This window comes from Lissotriton helveticus, chromosome 6 (genome assembly GCF_964261635.1).
Source record: "Lissotriton helveticus chromosome 6, aLisHel1.1, whole genome shotgun sequence".
Lineage (NCBI taxonomy): Eukaryota > Metazoa > Chordata > Amphibia > Caudata > Salamandridae > Lissotriton > Lissotriton helveticus.
Window position 1 is genome coordinate 1,466,842,977 of NC_136067.1, and position 16,541 is coordinate 1,466,859,517.

The 16,541-nt window shown below is 53.4% G+C and overlaps 1 protein-coding gene across 1 annotated transcript in view; it reads left to right on the forward strand.

The window, feature by feature from the left end:
• The first annotated feature begins 206 nt into the window (after nt 1-206).
• The window catches only part of RIOX1 (ribosomal oxygenase 1), a 268,462-nt gene continuing 252,127 nt past the window's right edge, over nt 207-16,541 (forward strand). The window contains exon 1 of the mRNA XM_078649274.1: nt 207-346. Within this exon, the coding sequence (XP_078505400.1) occupies nt 263-346 (84 nt within the window). The 5' untranslated portion in view covers nt 207-262. The remainder of the gene's footprint in view (nt 347-16,541) is intronic.

The window sequence follows — 16,541 nt, forward strand, 5'->3', positions numbered from 1 at the left end:
TGTCGTGCTAGTTGGATAAATATGCGTCCTTGCCAAGGATAGTTCCTCTAATTTGAACGTGGGTTTTTGCCAGACCTCGGCATTTTTAGGGGACAGAATATCCAAGAAAGAACCAGACATCATTTTCGCTTACTTGTGCAGTCTATGTCGTTGTTTAGGCTGAGCTTGTTTCCGGTTCTTTTTTGCAGCAACTACAGCTTGTGCGTTCGGCTGCAATGAGCCCTGCAGCTGCTTCGGCGTCGTTCGCAGCTTCCTTACAGCAATGGAGGGCACACGTGTGTCGGCTTTCGCTGTACGGCAGAGGCATTCCGGGGAGCACCAGGGAGTGCGACCAGCCCGAGACAAGGTCAGCGTCTGCGCATCTTTGTATCACATGCTGGAAGTCGTCAGCGACATCTCCAGCTGTTCTAGCGGGCCTTCACAAATTGCGTGAAAGTATACATTGCAGCTGAAAGTTGTTAGGTGATCCTCATTTCAAGGATTCGTTCATGCTAGAAGTTTCTTGGGTCCTGCGTGAGTAACTCGTTCATTCCTGCATTTATTCTTCATTTGCATTCTGGGAATTATAGTCCTTATGCTATCCTGTGTTAATCCCAAATACAAGTCCCAGAGTAGAAGGCAAAAGGCTGGACTAGACGAACTACCCACGTGTGGACAGTCCTTTAAATTGGAAAAAAGTGCAGGTACTCACCAAATTGTGCTATGACGGAGGGAGCGTGGATTGGAAGCGGGTTTAGAGGTGGGGCCAGGGTCGGGCTAATCATGGGAAACATTTACTGGGAATCAATATTTTCTTGGCTTGATGATTGATATGTTCTGCAGTCTGTGATTTGAGAAGCTGGTGCGGGAATGACTTTTAGGGTGGGTGTGCTGCAGTTATTGTTACATCTCTGAAGTTATAGGGATTGCGAAAAGTCGAAGCATCACACAAAAAAAAGAAATGGAGCAGATAAGACTTGTCCATCATGAAAGTGGTAGGGGTGTGGTATCTGACTGGTTGCGCATGGTGTGGTAGCACACTGTCATTTAGAGACAGCACATTTTCCTTTTACATGACATGACAGCTAAATTTGAACAGACATGCAGTTTTACTGATAAAACTATACAGCGCACCAATGATAATTTGTGGAATCGGATTCCCAACCAGTGGTGTAGATAGTGTGTCATGGTCCTGAGTTCAAGGAAGGAAACAGGCACATGTTTGATCTGTGAAATACTGAAATAATCTGGGTTCAGGGGTCCCTTCATGCCTCTGTGCCACTGCACCTGCTCCACCAATGGAAGATAGGCACCTGGTTCAAGAGACTATTTATTTTGTGGATCACCCAGTAAAACATCATGCTTTGGTCTGATCCTATTGGTCTTCCATGATCTTTCAGTATTACAAAATAACTGCTTCATTTCTCCTTTCCTACTAATTTTGAAATATTTGTACAGTTGATCGATGGGTTTTACTTTTTGTGGTGTGTTTGCACAAACCATGACATGACATCCTACAGAATTTCAAAAACTCCATGCTAAAAAGAATAAGCAGTAATTTTTCAGACGTATCGCTTGACATTCGACCTCTGTGGGGAGAGAAAAGGACATCACTTAAATGTGTCCTGTTGCTCTTTCACCTTCTTGGTTAGTTTAGGAGTCACCCATTTCTTCATATGCCTTTCCCTGATAGTTAACAACTCAACATAAATGTTAAACAAATTTAAAAAAATGAATAATAAGCCCGACAATAAAATGTGAGAATGTGCTAACTGAGCACCCGCATTGCCTTGTTGAAAGTGGAGAGTCTAACTTACTTTTGAAAATTCCCTGAAGATCTCTGCAGAAGATGCTGGATGGGTGAAGGGTCCAGCAGCTGCAAGAATCCAGTCCTGGGCCTCAATTACACTGCTTGGATGGCGGGCCCAGCTGCAGGAATGTGACTCTTGCTTGCTGGGTTCCGGATGGTGATGGACATAGGAATCTGGCCCAGGGTTCCTGGCTGGCAATGGAGGTAAACTTGCTCAGTAGGTGCTGCTCCTGGCTGCCCACCGACGACTATCCTCACTGCTGTATGGCAAAGCAGGAAGGGAAAGCCATCACAAACACTATTTTCAAAGGGCTTACCATACTTCCTGCCTCACAGCGACCTGTTAGGTGACTCGTCGCTGTCAGGGTAAAATGGTATTCATGTGAGCATACTCAACACAGTAGAAATGCTGTGTATGCTCATATGATCACTTTTTCTTTGGGAAATCCTCACATGCTGCAGGCAGTAGCTGTACTCTCCCTGGGCGTGGAGAAGTCCCGGTAAAAAAGAAGTGTGGCTACTCAGTGTCAGTGGGTGTAGTTCCATTTAAAGCACCGCGTGTGGGTCTAGAAAACTCGAGCGTATTGCACAAAATGTATTGCATGGGCTAGGGTTGCCATCTGGCAGGGACTGGCATGATGAGTATTTTTATGTCTAGGCCGGAAATCAATTTAGGATAATCTCCTTTTGACAGATGCCTAGAAAGCAAATATAAGAAATCCCTTGAATGTATTTAATAGCTATTTGCTTCTTGACTTAATTAAGGTAATTAGCTGCTAAATTGATGTCTAAAAAAATTAATAGAGTTTTTGTTTTTTTACATAAAGAGTTCCTTAATTGATTATGGCTCTTCCAGAATCTGAAAACAACAAATGGGCATCTTTTTCTCTGAGAAAGGTTAATGTCACCTGATTCTTAGGTAAAAAGCAAATGGTTTTTCACAGTGCCTAACATCCCACAATCCCCAGTTTCCCTATAGTTGTAGCAGTAATTGAGAATAAAAGCTTAGTTGTAGCGGTTGAAATGCATAAAAGCAAGATTTGGAACTCTAGGAGTACTGCGGCGGTGGTGTTAATGCAAGGGCACTTAGCTAAAAAAAAAAAAAAAATCTTTTGTTGGCCTTTCAGCTGCAGATAACCTTATAGTGTGCGCACAACGTGACCTTTCCTCCTCCCCAAATTCATTCACCTTACCGCCCAATAACTCTCGGAATCAGGGTCTGTTGTCCATGGCGTAGCCTTTTTATTTACATTACGCTAGTCAATTTACCACAGACCATTACCAAAGAAAGATCTGCTTCTTGTATATAAGAATTATTCACAGCATCACACTTAGCTGCATTACATTTCAACGGCAGTAAGGAAATTAGGTACAAGATCACACTTTAACTCGACCGTACACAGCTTGGCTGTACATTTAAACGTTACACTTTAACTTTTAGATTCGGCCGTACACTAGAACTTGGCCGTACATTTGAACTTGGCCCTCTCGGCCCCCAATGTCCTACTGTGCTGCGCACATTTCGCCGTCAGGCCCCAACGCTCTACAGCTAACTGTTACTTGACATCCAGGGCACTGCATACCGCACCGGCCCACCGGGGTACCTGAACACAGGCCACCTCCCCAAGATACTACTGAGTCCATACGTTGTGGGTTAGGTCAGTAGAGTCCAGGACCACCGTCAGGTCGGTCCCTCCTCCCCACTGACCCACTACACACATGGAATCTACCCCCTCCTGGGGTCCATGGAATGGTTGCACCTCCATTGTTGTGCATCCCTCTTTGTTGTTAACTGTCAGCGCTCCTCCTCCGTGAAGCCAAGCTCTTCTGCCGGGTGGGTGGGTGGTCAACGATGCTCCTGAAGCTCAGGCTGCAGCCTAAGGGGACAAAGAGAATGAAACACCCCAGGGCACAGCCTTAAATACTTGCTAAGTTTCGTTTCTTATAGGTTTCGTTTTCACAATACCTCCCTTCACGAAGACATCACCACTACCCCCCTTCTTTTTGTCCCGGGGCCCGGAGGAGGAGGCTCAGCCCTGTGGCGCAACTAAGGGCGCCCCTCCCCTAGCCGTGGGGGGCGCCTGTTCAGAAACTCTAGTGCACACCTTAACCTCATCACTGCGGCGGAATTCGCGCCACAGTGCTGAACATTCCGATCGCGGGCGTGGTCATGACGGCTCCCGGCCGTCATTAGCACACGCCCACCGTGACTCATGACGGCCGGGAGCTGTCATGAGCGTCGAAGCGGTTAAGTGAAAAACACATGCAAGTTAAACTAATCTGTGGAAATGCATTGTTTTGGTAGGAAAGTTCAGTTGTTCATGCCACCCCTTCAGTTTTTTGTGTTCAACCAAAGGGTCCATGATATGAATCCTGATTGGATTATTCGGGAATAAGGACATATACAGAACTATGAGGACTCAGTTGTGACAAAAAAGTACTGTCAATATGTACGTCATTATTGTAAAAAGCACATTGCACACAGTGTAAGATAAGCTACCATAGTTTTAAAAAGTAATTATGCGCTGTAATATGTAGGTACGCACAGCATAAGATAGGCTGCTGCAAAATGTCCAAAAATATTGAGTAAGTGCTTAGAGTGCTTTCAAACGTTATATTTTTAGTAATGTGCATAAGGGTGGCCTAGGGCAAACATTTTCTGTAGGTTTCCATTTAACCCCTTGCACGCTGATGACGGAACCGCTCCGTCATCTGCTGCGGGTGCGCTGTGCTGATGACGGAGCAGTTCCGTCATGGCCCGCTCGCCGCTCATGCGCGGCGCGAATTCTGCGCCTGCGCTGAGCGTTCTATTGAGCGGGGCGGGCCATGACGGAACCGCTCCGTCACAAGCACAGCCCAACCGCGGCTGGTGACGGAGCGTTTCCGTCACCAGCATGCGGCCGCCCCGCCCCTTAGTACTGCGGCAGAATAGCTGCCGCAGTGAAGGGGTTAAAGAACACTTTCCAGATCACTTAAGAGCCGTAGAGCACCTCTTAAAAAGAATACCTTTGTTACTATGAGGCTTCAAATGGTGCTATACGTTAAAATCTGTGCTGATTTCCAAGCAGCTTTTAGATATACTGATTAACCAATTGCAAACATTTACTTCTCTTCCAGCTAGTAGGGCACCCTGGAGAGAAGGCTTCGTTCTCCTTTGGTTGTCTGTCCCTTCTCTTGCTTCCCAGTGCAGGAGACCACTCCTCACTTCCCTTTCAGCCTGAGGCGACTCAAGGTAGCGTTAACTAGTGAGGAACAGTTGTTTTTAACAAAAAGTATGGGAACTGTTTTGATAAACTTAACAAAGATTGGAAACCACATTTGAAGAGATAACATCCACTTCAACCTCTGCTTGCTTGTAATGACTTTATAAGGGCATGCTCTGCTCTCCCACGGTGAGTGTTCCCTCAAGAGTATAGTGCTGCTTTCTTTCTTGCAGTGGTGCTGCATCTCGTCCTTGTTTTTAATAAACAGTAGTACACTGACATGAAGTTCTGTCTTTAATGCTTAGTACTCACTATTCTACTATCCCTCAAGAAGTCCTGCTGTGTGATTTTTTTCCAGTATGCAGCTCTGCCCATAATTATCAAGAGTTGCTCATTGGCAAATGAAACAAAGCATATATAGAGTCGCTCCAGTGTACATTGTGAGAGATAGACAGGCCTTTTATTTCACCTGCATTTTCCCGATTGGCTGGCATCCTTGGAGGGCGTGTTTGAATCCCAGGACGGATTCTGGTGCCTCTGTCACTTTTACAACCTACCCAAGGTTAACTGCAGCAGACAGGGAGGAGAAAGAGAGGATGAGTGGGACAAGTGGTATGGTGGGAGGAGATGAATGGAGCGGGGATGATTTGAAAATATTTTCCAAGCTGCTTTTGTTTCCCCAGTCCGACCCTGTACACAGTACAGAGTTGCAAAGTATACTCAGCAGCCTCCACACACAGTGCGGCATTTCAACATGCACTTCCACCATAGGCAGGCAGTGGTATTTCACCTAATGTGTTAAAATGCCCATTGCACCCAATGTTTTTTGGGTCTCGACCTACAGCTTTGCTTTAGCAATGCTTGTTTTTTGTCAAGATTATAGTGAGGCTTTCAAAAGTCTACCCAAACTGCTGCGGATTGGGTACAGTTCATGTGAGCCAGGTACGTGCACAAAGCACACCACAAGCCTCGGCATCAGACTTCAAAGGGATCCGTTCCCCTGCATCAGACTTCAAAGGAATGCGCTCCCCAGCCCCCGCCACAGCAATGCTGAGAGCTTCATCACACTCTCCTAACAAGTCTTCCTTCTCCCGCATGTGACCCTACTTGCACCCTCTCAGATCCATCTTCATTCTTTTTTGCTTTTTCCTGTTTCTGCCACTCACTCCACTCCTTCATGTCTCCTTTCTGGCCTCTTTCCTACTTAACTTTTCATTCTTTCTCCTTTAATCCCATTTCCACCTTCTCACAACCCCTTCGAGCACGGTTACCTTAACATTTGTGTTTCTCTCTGTCTTATAATGTCTGCCCTGCCACCATTTACTTCGGACCCTCACACCCTCACTCACCCTCACACCCTCACACACCCTCGCCCCCTCACACACCCTCACTCACCCTCCCTCACAACCCTCTCACCCTCACTCACTCACCCTCACACCCTCACACACCCTCACCCTCACACATCCTCACCCCCCCCTCACACCCCCTCCCCCTCACCCCCCCTCACACCCCCTCCCCCTCACATCCCCCTCCCCCTCACATCCCCTCCCCCTCACATCCCCTCCCCCTCACATCCCCTCCCCCTCACATACCCTCACCCTCTCATCCCCTCACCCTCTCATCCCCTCACCCTCTCACCCTCACATCCCCTCACCCTCACATCCCCTCACCCTCACATCCCCTCACCCTCACATCTCCTCTCACACCCACCCTCTCTCGCCCTCACCCTCTCTCGCCCTCACCCTCACACACCCTCACTCACCCTGACACTCTCACCCTCACAACCCTCTCACCCTCACACACCCTCACCATCACACACCCACCCTCACACACACCCACCCTCAGACCGCCTCCCATCCCCTCACCCCCTCCCATCCCCTCACCCTCCTCCCATCCCCTCACCCTCCTCCCATCCCCTCACCCTCCTCCCATCCCCTCACCCCCTCTCATACCCTTACACCCCTCACCCTTCACACCCTCACTCACCCTCACCCTCTCACACACACTCACTCACCCTCACACCCCCCACCCTCACACCCCCTCACCCCCCCACCCTCACACCCCCTCACCCTCACCCACCCTCACACCCCCTCACCCCCCTCACCTTCACTCCCCTCACCCTCACACCCCCTCACCCTGATATCCCCTCTCCCTCACTCCCCCTCACCTCACAGCCCCACACCCTTGCGCCCTCACACACCCTCACACCCCCTCACCCCCCTCTCACCCTCACAACCCTCTCACTCACCCTCACAACCCTCTCACTCACCCTCGCACATGCTCACACCCCCTCACCCTCACACCCTCACAAACCACCACTCTCACACACCCTCACACCCCCGCACCCTCACACCCTCTCACCTTCACCCCCCTCACCCCCCTCTCACCCTCACACCCCCCTCACCCTCACACACCCTCTCACCCTCACACACCGCCTCACCCCCACACACACAGCCTCACCCCCACACACACGCTCACCCTCACCCAAACCCTCACACACACCCTCACCCACCCCCTCACTCTCACACCCCCTCACTCTCACACCCCCTCACTCTCACACCCCCTCACTCTCACACCCCCTCACCCCCTCACTCTCACACCCCCTCACTCTCACACCCCCTCACTCTCACACCCCCCCTCTCTCACACCCCCTCTCTCACACCCCCTCTCTCACACCCCTTCTCTCACACCCCCCTCTCTCACACCCCCCTCTCTCACCCCCTCTCTCACCCCCCCTCTCTCACCCCCCCTCTCTCACCCCCCCTCTCTCACCCCCCCTCTCTCACACCCCCTCTCTCACACCCCCTCTCTCACACCCCCCTCTCTCACACCCCCCTCTCTCACACACCCCTCTCTCACACACCCCTCTCTCACACCCCCCTCTCTCAAACCCCCCTCTCTCACACCCCCCTCTCTCAAACCCCCCTCTCACAACCCCTCTCTCTCACACCCCCTCACCCTCACACCCCCTCACCCTCACATCCCCTCACATCCCCTCACATCCCCTCACCCCCTCACATCCCCTCACCTCCTCACACACGCCCCCACACCCTCTCACCTTCACCCCCTCACACACACACACCCCCACCCTCACACACCCCCACCCTCGCACCCCTTCACCCTCGCACCCCTTCACCCTCGCACCCCTTCACCCTCGCACCCCTTCACCCTCGCACCCCTTCACCCTCGCACCCCTTCACCCTCGCACCCCTTCACCCTCGCACCCCTTCACCCTCGCACCCCTTCTCCCTCGCACCCCTTCTCCCTCGCACCCCCTCTCCCTCGCACCCCCTCTCCCTCGCACCCCCTCTCCCTCGCACCCCCTCTCCCTCGCACCCCCTCTCCCTCGCACCCCCTCACCCTTGCACCCCCTCACTCACCCTCGCGCCCTCACTCACCCTCGCGCCCTCACTCACCCTCGCGCCCTCACTCACCCTCGCGCCCTCACTCACCCTCGCGCCCTCTCACCCTCGCGCCCTCACTCACCCTCGCGCCCTCACTCACCCTCACCTTCACCCCCCCTCACCCTCACACACCCTCACCTTCACACACCCTCACAACCCTCACTCACACCCCCTCACACCCCCTCACCCTCACACCCCCACACCATCACTCACCCCCACACCATCACTCACCCTCTCACCCTTACACACCCTCGCCCCCTCACCCTCACACACCCTCGCCCCCTCACCCTCACTCACCCTCGCGCCCTCACCCACCTTCACCCCCTCACCCTCACTCACCCTCACAACCCTCTCACACACCCCTACCCTCACACACCCCTACCCTCGCACACCCCTACCCTCACCCACTCTCACACTCCCTCCCCCTCACACCCCCTCGCACACCCACTCACACACCCCCTCACCCTCGCACACCCCCTCACCCTCGCACCCCCCTCACCCTCGCACACCCCCTCACCCTTGCGCACCCCCTCACCCTCACACACCTTCTCACCCTCACACACCTCACCCTCACACACCCTCTCACCCTCACCCCCTCACCTTTATACCCCCTCACCCTCACACCCTCTCACCCGCACACACCCCCTCACCCTCACACACCCCCTCACCTTCACACACCCCCTCAGCCCCCCTCTCCCTCACCCACCCCCTCACCCACCCCCACCCCCTCACCCCCACACCCCCTCACCCCCTCACCCCCACACCCCCTCACCCCCACCCCCTCACCGTCCCCCACCCACTCACCGTCCCCCCTCACCTCCCCACACACCCCCTCACCCCCACCCCCACCCACCCCCTCACCCCCACCCACCCCCTCACCCCCACCCACCCCCTCACCCTCACCCTCACACACACCCTCACCCTCACACACACCTTCTCACACCCCCTCACTCCCCTCACCCCCTCACTCCCCCTCACACACTCTCACACACCCTTACTCTCTCACCCTCACTCACCCTCACTCACCCTCACTCACCCTCTCTCACCCTCTCTCACCCTCTCTCACCCTCTCTCACCCTCTCTCACCCTCTCTCACCCTCTCTCACCCTCTCTCACCCTCTCTCACCCTCTCTCACCCCCTCTCACCCTCTCTCACCCTCACACCCCCGTCTCCCTCACACCCCCGTCTCCTTCACACCCCCGTCTCCTTCACACCCCCGTCTCCTTCACACCCCCGCCTCCCTCACACCCCCGCCTCCCTCACACCCCGCCTCCCTCACACCCCCGCCTCCCTCACACCCCCGCCTCCCTCACACCCCCGCCTCCCTCACACCCCCGTCTCCCTCACACCCCGTCTCCCTCACACCCCCGTCTCCCTCACACCCCCGTCTCCCTCACACCCCCGTCACCCTCTGTTAGAGTTGGGGGTCTCTGGTTGGCGCAGTGCAGCACTGGCGGCAAGCAGGGACCCTCTCCTCTAAGTCAGGGCAAAGGATTACTCACAGAAATAACCCCTGCTCACCCTCTAGGTAATGTGGCGCAAGCAGTCTAGGCTAATCTCTGGAGCACATATGATTAAACAATTGCAGTATCACACACAACAACCACCAACCCACCACACAAAGACACTAGACTGTAGGTTGTGTAAAAATATATCTCCTTCATATATATATATATATATATATATATATATATACATATATACATATATATATATATATATATACACTTTAAGCAGGCATGTCAATACAGGTATAGCAAATCCAGTTACTCTCAATAGGCCATATGTATACTCCTTCAAGCAGTGCCTTGTAAATACAGTCTTTTCACTTTCAAGAAATGGTTCCAGTTACTTGTTTAGAATGCCACAGTTCTTTATAGCAATATTTAGGGCCTTCTGCCCACTTCCCTGAAGGTATGGTGCTCCTTAGGGCCTCTGTGCACTTTATAGCGCTCCTGGCACGTTCCGTACGGCTTTCTGGACGGGCCCTACTAAACCTCACGCTTCTCGCGTGAAACGGCGTACGACGCGAACCCTGAGCTCAGCAGTACGACGCGTACCAGCCTCAGGAGAGCTACAAAGAGGTGCCCAGAGGCGTACCAGCCTCCGGGGAGCCCCAGTACGGTGCAAACAGGTGCCCAGTGCAGCGAGAGGCGTACCAGCCTCCGGGGAGCCCCAGTACGGTGCGCACTGAATGCGAAGCATTCCACGAGGCACTACAGTGAAGCGGGAGGCGTACCAGCCTCCAGCGAACAGGCGTAAGCGGCAAACAGTTTCAAAAGCGCACTATGAGGCGTACCAGCCTCGGGGACACAGCAAAACGCTGCGCATCCGTTCACAGCGCACAATACCTTGGCTGTTGATGTTGCTTCGTTGCGGACGGCTCTAGGCTGTCGTCCTGGAGGGCGGGGTGACGCGGGAGCCACGGGGTCGCTTTCCTTCAGGCTGGCGGTGCTCCGCGGGACACAGGCTCACAAGGACTGAGTCCTGGGGTTGCCTGGAGAGGGGTGAAGCGGATTCCGAGGTGTTCTGCAGGGCTTCTCCTCGGGAGGCGAACCAGTGCTGTTAGTCCGTCTCTTCTTCACTTTCCACGGCGCGGGGGCAGCAGAAGGCGGTGATCGGACCGGACAGGTCCTCTGCTTTGCGTTGTTTCTTCCGCTCGGTGAGCCAGTCACGGTGCTGGGGTCAGACAGCGCTGACCTTTGCGGTGCGAGCTGCGGCTCGGCGGCAGGAATTCACGGTGCTCGGCAGGACCGGGGTTAGCACAGGCTCTTTAGGGCAGCGATGCAGGGTCGACAATCCTCAGCAGTAGTTCCTCTTCCAGGGGGGGGGGTAGCGCCCACTGTTCCTGGGGCGCAGTTCAGGGGGCAAGTTCCACAGCAAGCCCTTGGAGATTGTCAGATGCACAAGTAGAATTTAAAAGTCTCTCAGTCTGTTTCTTCTTCTCTCCTTCTGCAGCAAGGCACCCACCACAGGCCAGTCTCTCAGGATTAGAGACAGTACTTCTCCATGCAGCTTTTCCAGGTCCTTCTCTTCGGGCAGAGTTTCTTCTTGGAGTCAACAGGATCTAGTTTCTTGGGAGCAGGGCTCCTATACTTATACTCAGTTTCTTTTGTTCTTTCAGGCCGGGGGGGCCTTTGCATAGCCTAATTCAGTTTTGAAGCACTCTGTTGTGCTGTTCCTGGCTTTTCCTTTCAGTGTGAGGGGCAGGCACATCAGATGCTCCGCAGGAGGTGGAGCCAGCATTGTGATGACAAGGGCATCCAGAAGTACTCTGTTGAAGGTCCTCCCTCTTCCTGGGCCAGGTGTCGGGCTGAGTCATCAGTCGCTCTCCAGGAGGTGGAGCCAGCATTGTGGTGGCAGAGCACAGCCCTATTCAGAGTCCAGGGGCACTCCCACCTCCCACCAAGGTGTAATCCTTGCATTCACCACCTGTCATCCCACCGCTGCCACCAATGTTAGAAATGGGATCCCTGGCTGGCCAGGGCTTGTGCCAAAGTCAGTCAGAGACCACCACTTCCACGTCAGGGCAAGGGAGTTACACGCCAAGATAATCCCTGCTCACCCCCTTGGTAACGTAGCACGAGCAGTAAGGCTAAACTTGGAGGCAATGTGAGTTAAGTGTTTGCGCACGCACCCCCAGCAACAACACCCAAGGCCCACCCCAAAGGAAACTCCACACAAGGTTATATATAAAAATAGCCTTTGTATTACACCAAAACACATTAGATAAAAACACACACTTTACAATGTGCCAACAGGCATGGGCAGAATTTACAGGGGATATGTACAAGACAGGGCCACCTGGACCACTGTCAGGAATCAGCACTTTTAGAACTAGCACTTGGTAAAGAAATAGCACTTTTAGAACTTAGAATACAATACTTGTAGGCCTAGAACTTAGAACATAGAGCCTATCGGACAGTACCTTCCGTCCTGGTTGCGCGGGATAATGCGAGTGATCTCCTCAATAGGCTTGAGCGGGCGTTCGGCTGGCTACCAGCGTTTGTCTGGGGCGACCAACGTGTGGGGCTCAGATGAGGAGGGGGCAGGGTGCGGGCGGCCCAGCGAAGCGGCCCGGCTCAGAGGAGAGCGGCGCGGCTCGAGGCTTGAGCGGGCGGCCGGGCACGAGCTGCCGAGGGGAGTGAGCGAGGCACACTTCAGGCGAGGCCCCAGTGGCCCAAGGAGATCAGACGAGTCCCAGCAATTTGTCAGGGAAGGCACAATAGAGTCCACTGGTCCTGGGACTCTGGTCAGGGGACGAGCTCAGTATCAAGCCCTTGGAGATAGTTTTAAGCACCAAATAGCAAGTGTAGCACACAACCAGTAATCACTGGTAACCAGTAGTACCACCTACGCAACCCTAACCACCTTAGGAAAGTGTTACGCAGGGAACCAGGACCTCACTAGCACCACCTGTACTAGCAAGAACAACCACCTAAGTATCACAATACCTGTAGGGGTATAAGCACATAACACATGATGCATAACATACATTCAGAGGTGTAGGGAAGGAAAACACATGATGCATAAACATACATTCAGAGGTGTAAGAACAAGGCACATGACGCATTAGAACACATTCAGAGGTGCAGCACAGGAGAACACATGTTGCATAAACAACACATTCAGAGGCGTATCAAAGAACACAATTGCGCAAAAATCACATTAGTCACCACCTGTGACTGTCCCTAGGCCAACTGGACTCTCTAGGGCTAGGACGCCCTGTGTCCCAAATGTCAGGGGCCTAAACGTGGCAGCTGCCCACGAAGTGCTGGGCAGCTGGAAATCTCCTCTGGGCTCCTAAAAGGAAAAATAGCGCAAAAACGATGTGGGAGCCTTGCAGGCTCTGAAACAATTTACTGGGCCCTCAGGAGCCTTGTGGGCTCTGAATAACAATGTGCCCCTTCGTTGGAGCCCCCCTCCTGGGGACTCGGAAAGAACCAACTGCCCCTGCAATCGTTGGAGTCTCTCACGGGAGACTCAACACAATCAACTGCCCCCACGAGCCTCGCAGGCTCTAAGATGGTGTGGCCAGACGTTGGAGTCCCTCTCTGGGGGACTCGAAATCAAAGAGGTGCCCCCTGAGCCTCGTGGGCTCGAACAAATGGGGCCCACAACGCTGGAGTCCCTCACTGGGGGTCTCGAGAAGAACCAAATGCCCCCGGAGCCTCAACAGGCTCTACACACTGAAGGGGGGGGCGGGCACCGGCAATGTGCCCCGACGTCCCCCCTCTCGCTAAGCTGCCTTGGACTCGGAGCTCCCGCCCAGCCGGCTTCACTTACCGGCACTTCTGCAGGCGGGGGCTCCTTCCGGCGGTCGCGGTCCTCTTTGCCGGGGACAGCGGGGCTCTCCTACACCACGGGAGCCTCGCTGCGGTACAGACGGCTCCTTCTTCTCACGCCGCGGCTGCGGGGCTTCCTCCTCTCCTCGTCTCACCGGAGCGCGGGGTGGGCTCCCATCCGCTTCCGGTTTTGAATAGAGCACTTCCGGCTGTCCCACGGTCCCGCCCCCGGCCTGCCTGACTTCCTGCTGTGGGCCGGGCGTCGGCGGGGACAATTTCGCGGGGCAATGCCGGATGGGCACCGGCTTTAAAGATAAATAATGCGCTCCCAAAGCACTAGTGAAAAATAAAGCGCTCCCTGCGCTTAGAGGCAACAAAAAGCGCACCCAGCGCCAGAGGAATATATCATGCGCTTCCAGGCGCTAGAGGGACCAGAAAAGCGCTAGAACAAAATAAAGCGCTCCTAAGCGCTAGGGCACAAAATACAGCGCTTGAAGGGTGAACAAAAAAAAGTCCAGCAACAAGGTCCTTCTTGCAGAGCAAGGCGGGGGGTGGCAAGGCTGGGCCAGGGGCCAGCTCACTGGGCCCTCCAGGCAGGAAGGCAGTCCCAAGTGGCGGTTCCTCCTAGCCTCCAGCAGCAGCAGCAGCCCCCCTCAGATAGGATCCTGGAAGAGAACAAATTGTAAGGGGACACAGCCCCTTCTTATACTGTAAATTCCTTTGTCTGAGGTGCAGGGTGGGGGAGAAACCAGTCGCAGCCTGTTTTGGAGCACCCTTGATGTGCTCAGCCCCTCACTCTATTCACTGTCAGGGCTAGGGTCATAAGACGCACCACAGGGGGCGGAGCCAGCATTGTGTGGGGAAAGCCCAGCCCTATTCAGGAACCAGGTGCAGCCCTCCCTCACATCACTCATGCTAATCTCTCCACTCACCACTGGGCAGACCCATCATGACTCATGGAGCCTGGCATCCCAGCCAGCCCCAGCCAATCACACGCCAGCACTCTACAGCACACGCACAGCCATGTCTGGAAGTGGCACTTCCACACTAGACACATACATGCCGCATACTTCATCTCGCAGCATTCAATCACACGAGTCCGCACATAACAGACTCGAGCCTGTACACCCCACGCATCAGGAACTACCAGGGACACATACATTCCCCATGCATTCCTATGGGAGGGCAGGCCAACCTTACTCCACGCACTCAGAGTGCGCACGCACTTTCCACTGGGACACAGTGAAAGTGCGCAGAAACCAAAAATCACTACTACTGGGTCACCATTAAAAGCAAAAAGTTTAGGGGTGAACCTGCCAGAAGGGGCAAGTCCAACACCCCCGTCACCCCCTCACCCTCACACCCCCTCACCCTCACACACCCCCTCACCCTCACACACCCCCTCACCCTCACACACCCCCTCACCCACCCCCTCACCCACCCCCTCACCCCCGTCACCCTCACCCCCGTCACCCTCACCCCAGTCACCCTCACCCCAGTCACCCTCACCCCAGTCACCCTCACCCCCGTCACCCTCACCCTCACAACCCCTCACCCTCACAACCCCTCACCCTCACAACCCCTCACCCTCACAACCCCTCACCCTAACAACCCCTCACCCTAACAACCCCTCACCCTAACAACCCCTCAAACCTCAAAAATAATTAGGCATTTGAGAACAGCCTGCATGAAAGTGGATTGGTGGCTTCCTTTGTCTTTAGATACAACAAACACAGTTGTGACAACAACGATGATTGTTCTGCCTAAATGTTTATATTGTTTAGCAAATGGAACTTTTAAACTACCAGTTTAATTCTTCTCTCGTTGCAAGGCTATGAATTAATCTCAATTGACAGGCACTTTGGATGGAAGAGACCTATAGGCACTAGAACACAAGGAGGCACAGCTATACCCTATTTGACACTGGATGCTTTTTCCTAAATCCTTACTCTCATGCTCCAGGGCCGCGGCATTCTGGGACTGGAAGTCCTTAAAGTAGTTCCCATGTGGGTTTCTGGAGTCTCAGTGCACAGTGATTTTAAAAACACGGTTCCCAGTCCTTCCACCATCCCAAACCTCCTGCTCCTTAACCCCTTGGCTGCGGGGTGGGGCAGCGTGCGGCGCCGCGGTGCTGTTGACGAGCTCAGCTCGTCATAAGGCACAGCAAAGCTGCCCTCGTGACGAGCGGAGCTCGTCACACCACACCCGTTTTTAGAACGTTCAGCATAGCGGGGAAATTATTCCCGCGTGCGAACGTTCCAACGGCTGTGACGAGCTCAGCTCATCATGAGGGCAGCTCAACCGTCCCTCATGACGAGCTGAGCTCCTCAACATCACACAAGGGGTTAAGCCGCTGTCACTACAACAGTAGCAGATCCGCAGTGGGGCGGTGCATCTCCCGACCTGGACTTGGCCGTAATATTTGAAAGAAAGAGTTGCCCCATGTTTGAGACGCACTCCCAGGAGGTTAACAAGCACAGGGACAGCTTCGTGGTTACCGCTGCTCCGGAGGTTGGGGACGGTGGAAGGACTGGGAACCGTGTTTTTAAAATCACTGTGCACTGAGACTCCAGCAACCCACATGGGAACCACTTTAAGGACTTCCAGTCCCAGAATGCCATAGTACTCACCTGAGCCCGTTTTTTAAATAAATAAAGGGAAGATACTGGGAGCCATGTTTGCTGGTGATTTTTGGTGTAGCACTCCTTTGAAGGGCGTCGGCCCGTAACGCGTATATATATATATATATATATATATATATATATATATATATATATATATATATATATATATATATATATATATATATATATATATACACATATATGATCTTTGTTTTCATTAAAAAGAAGTTCTTTA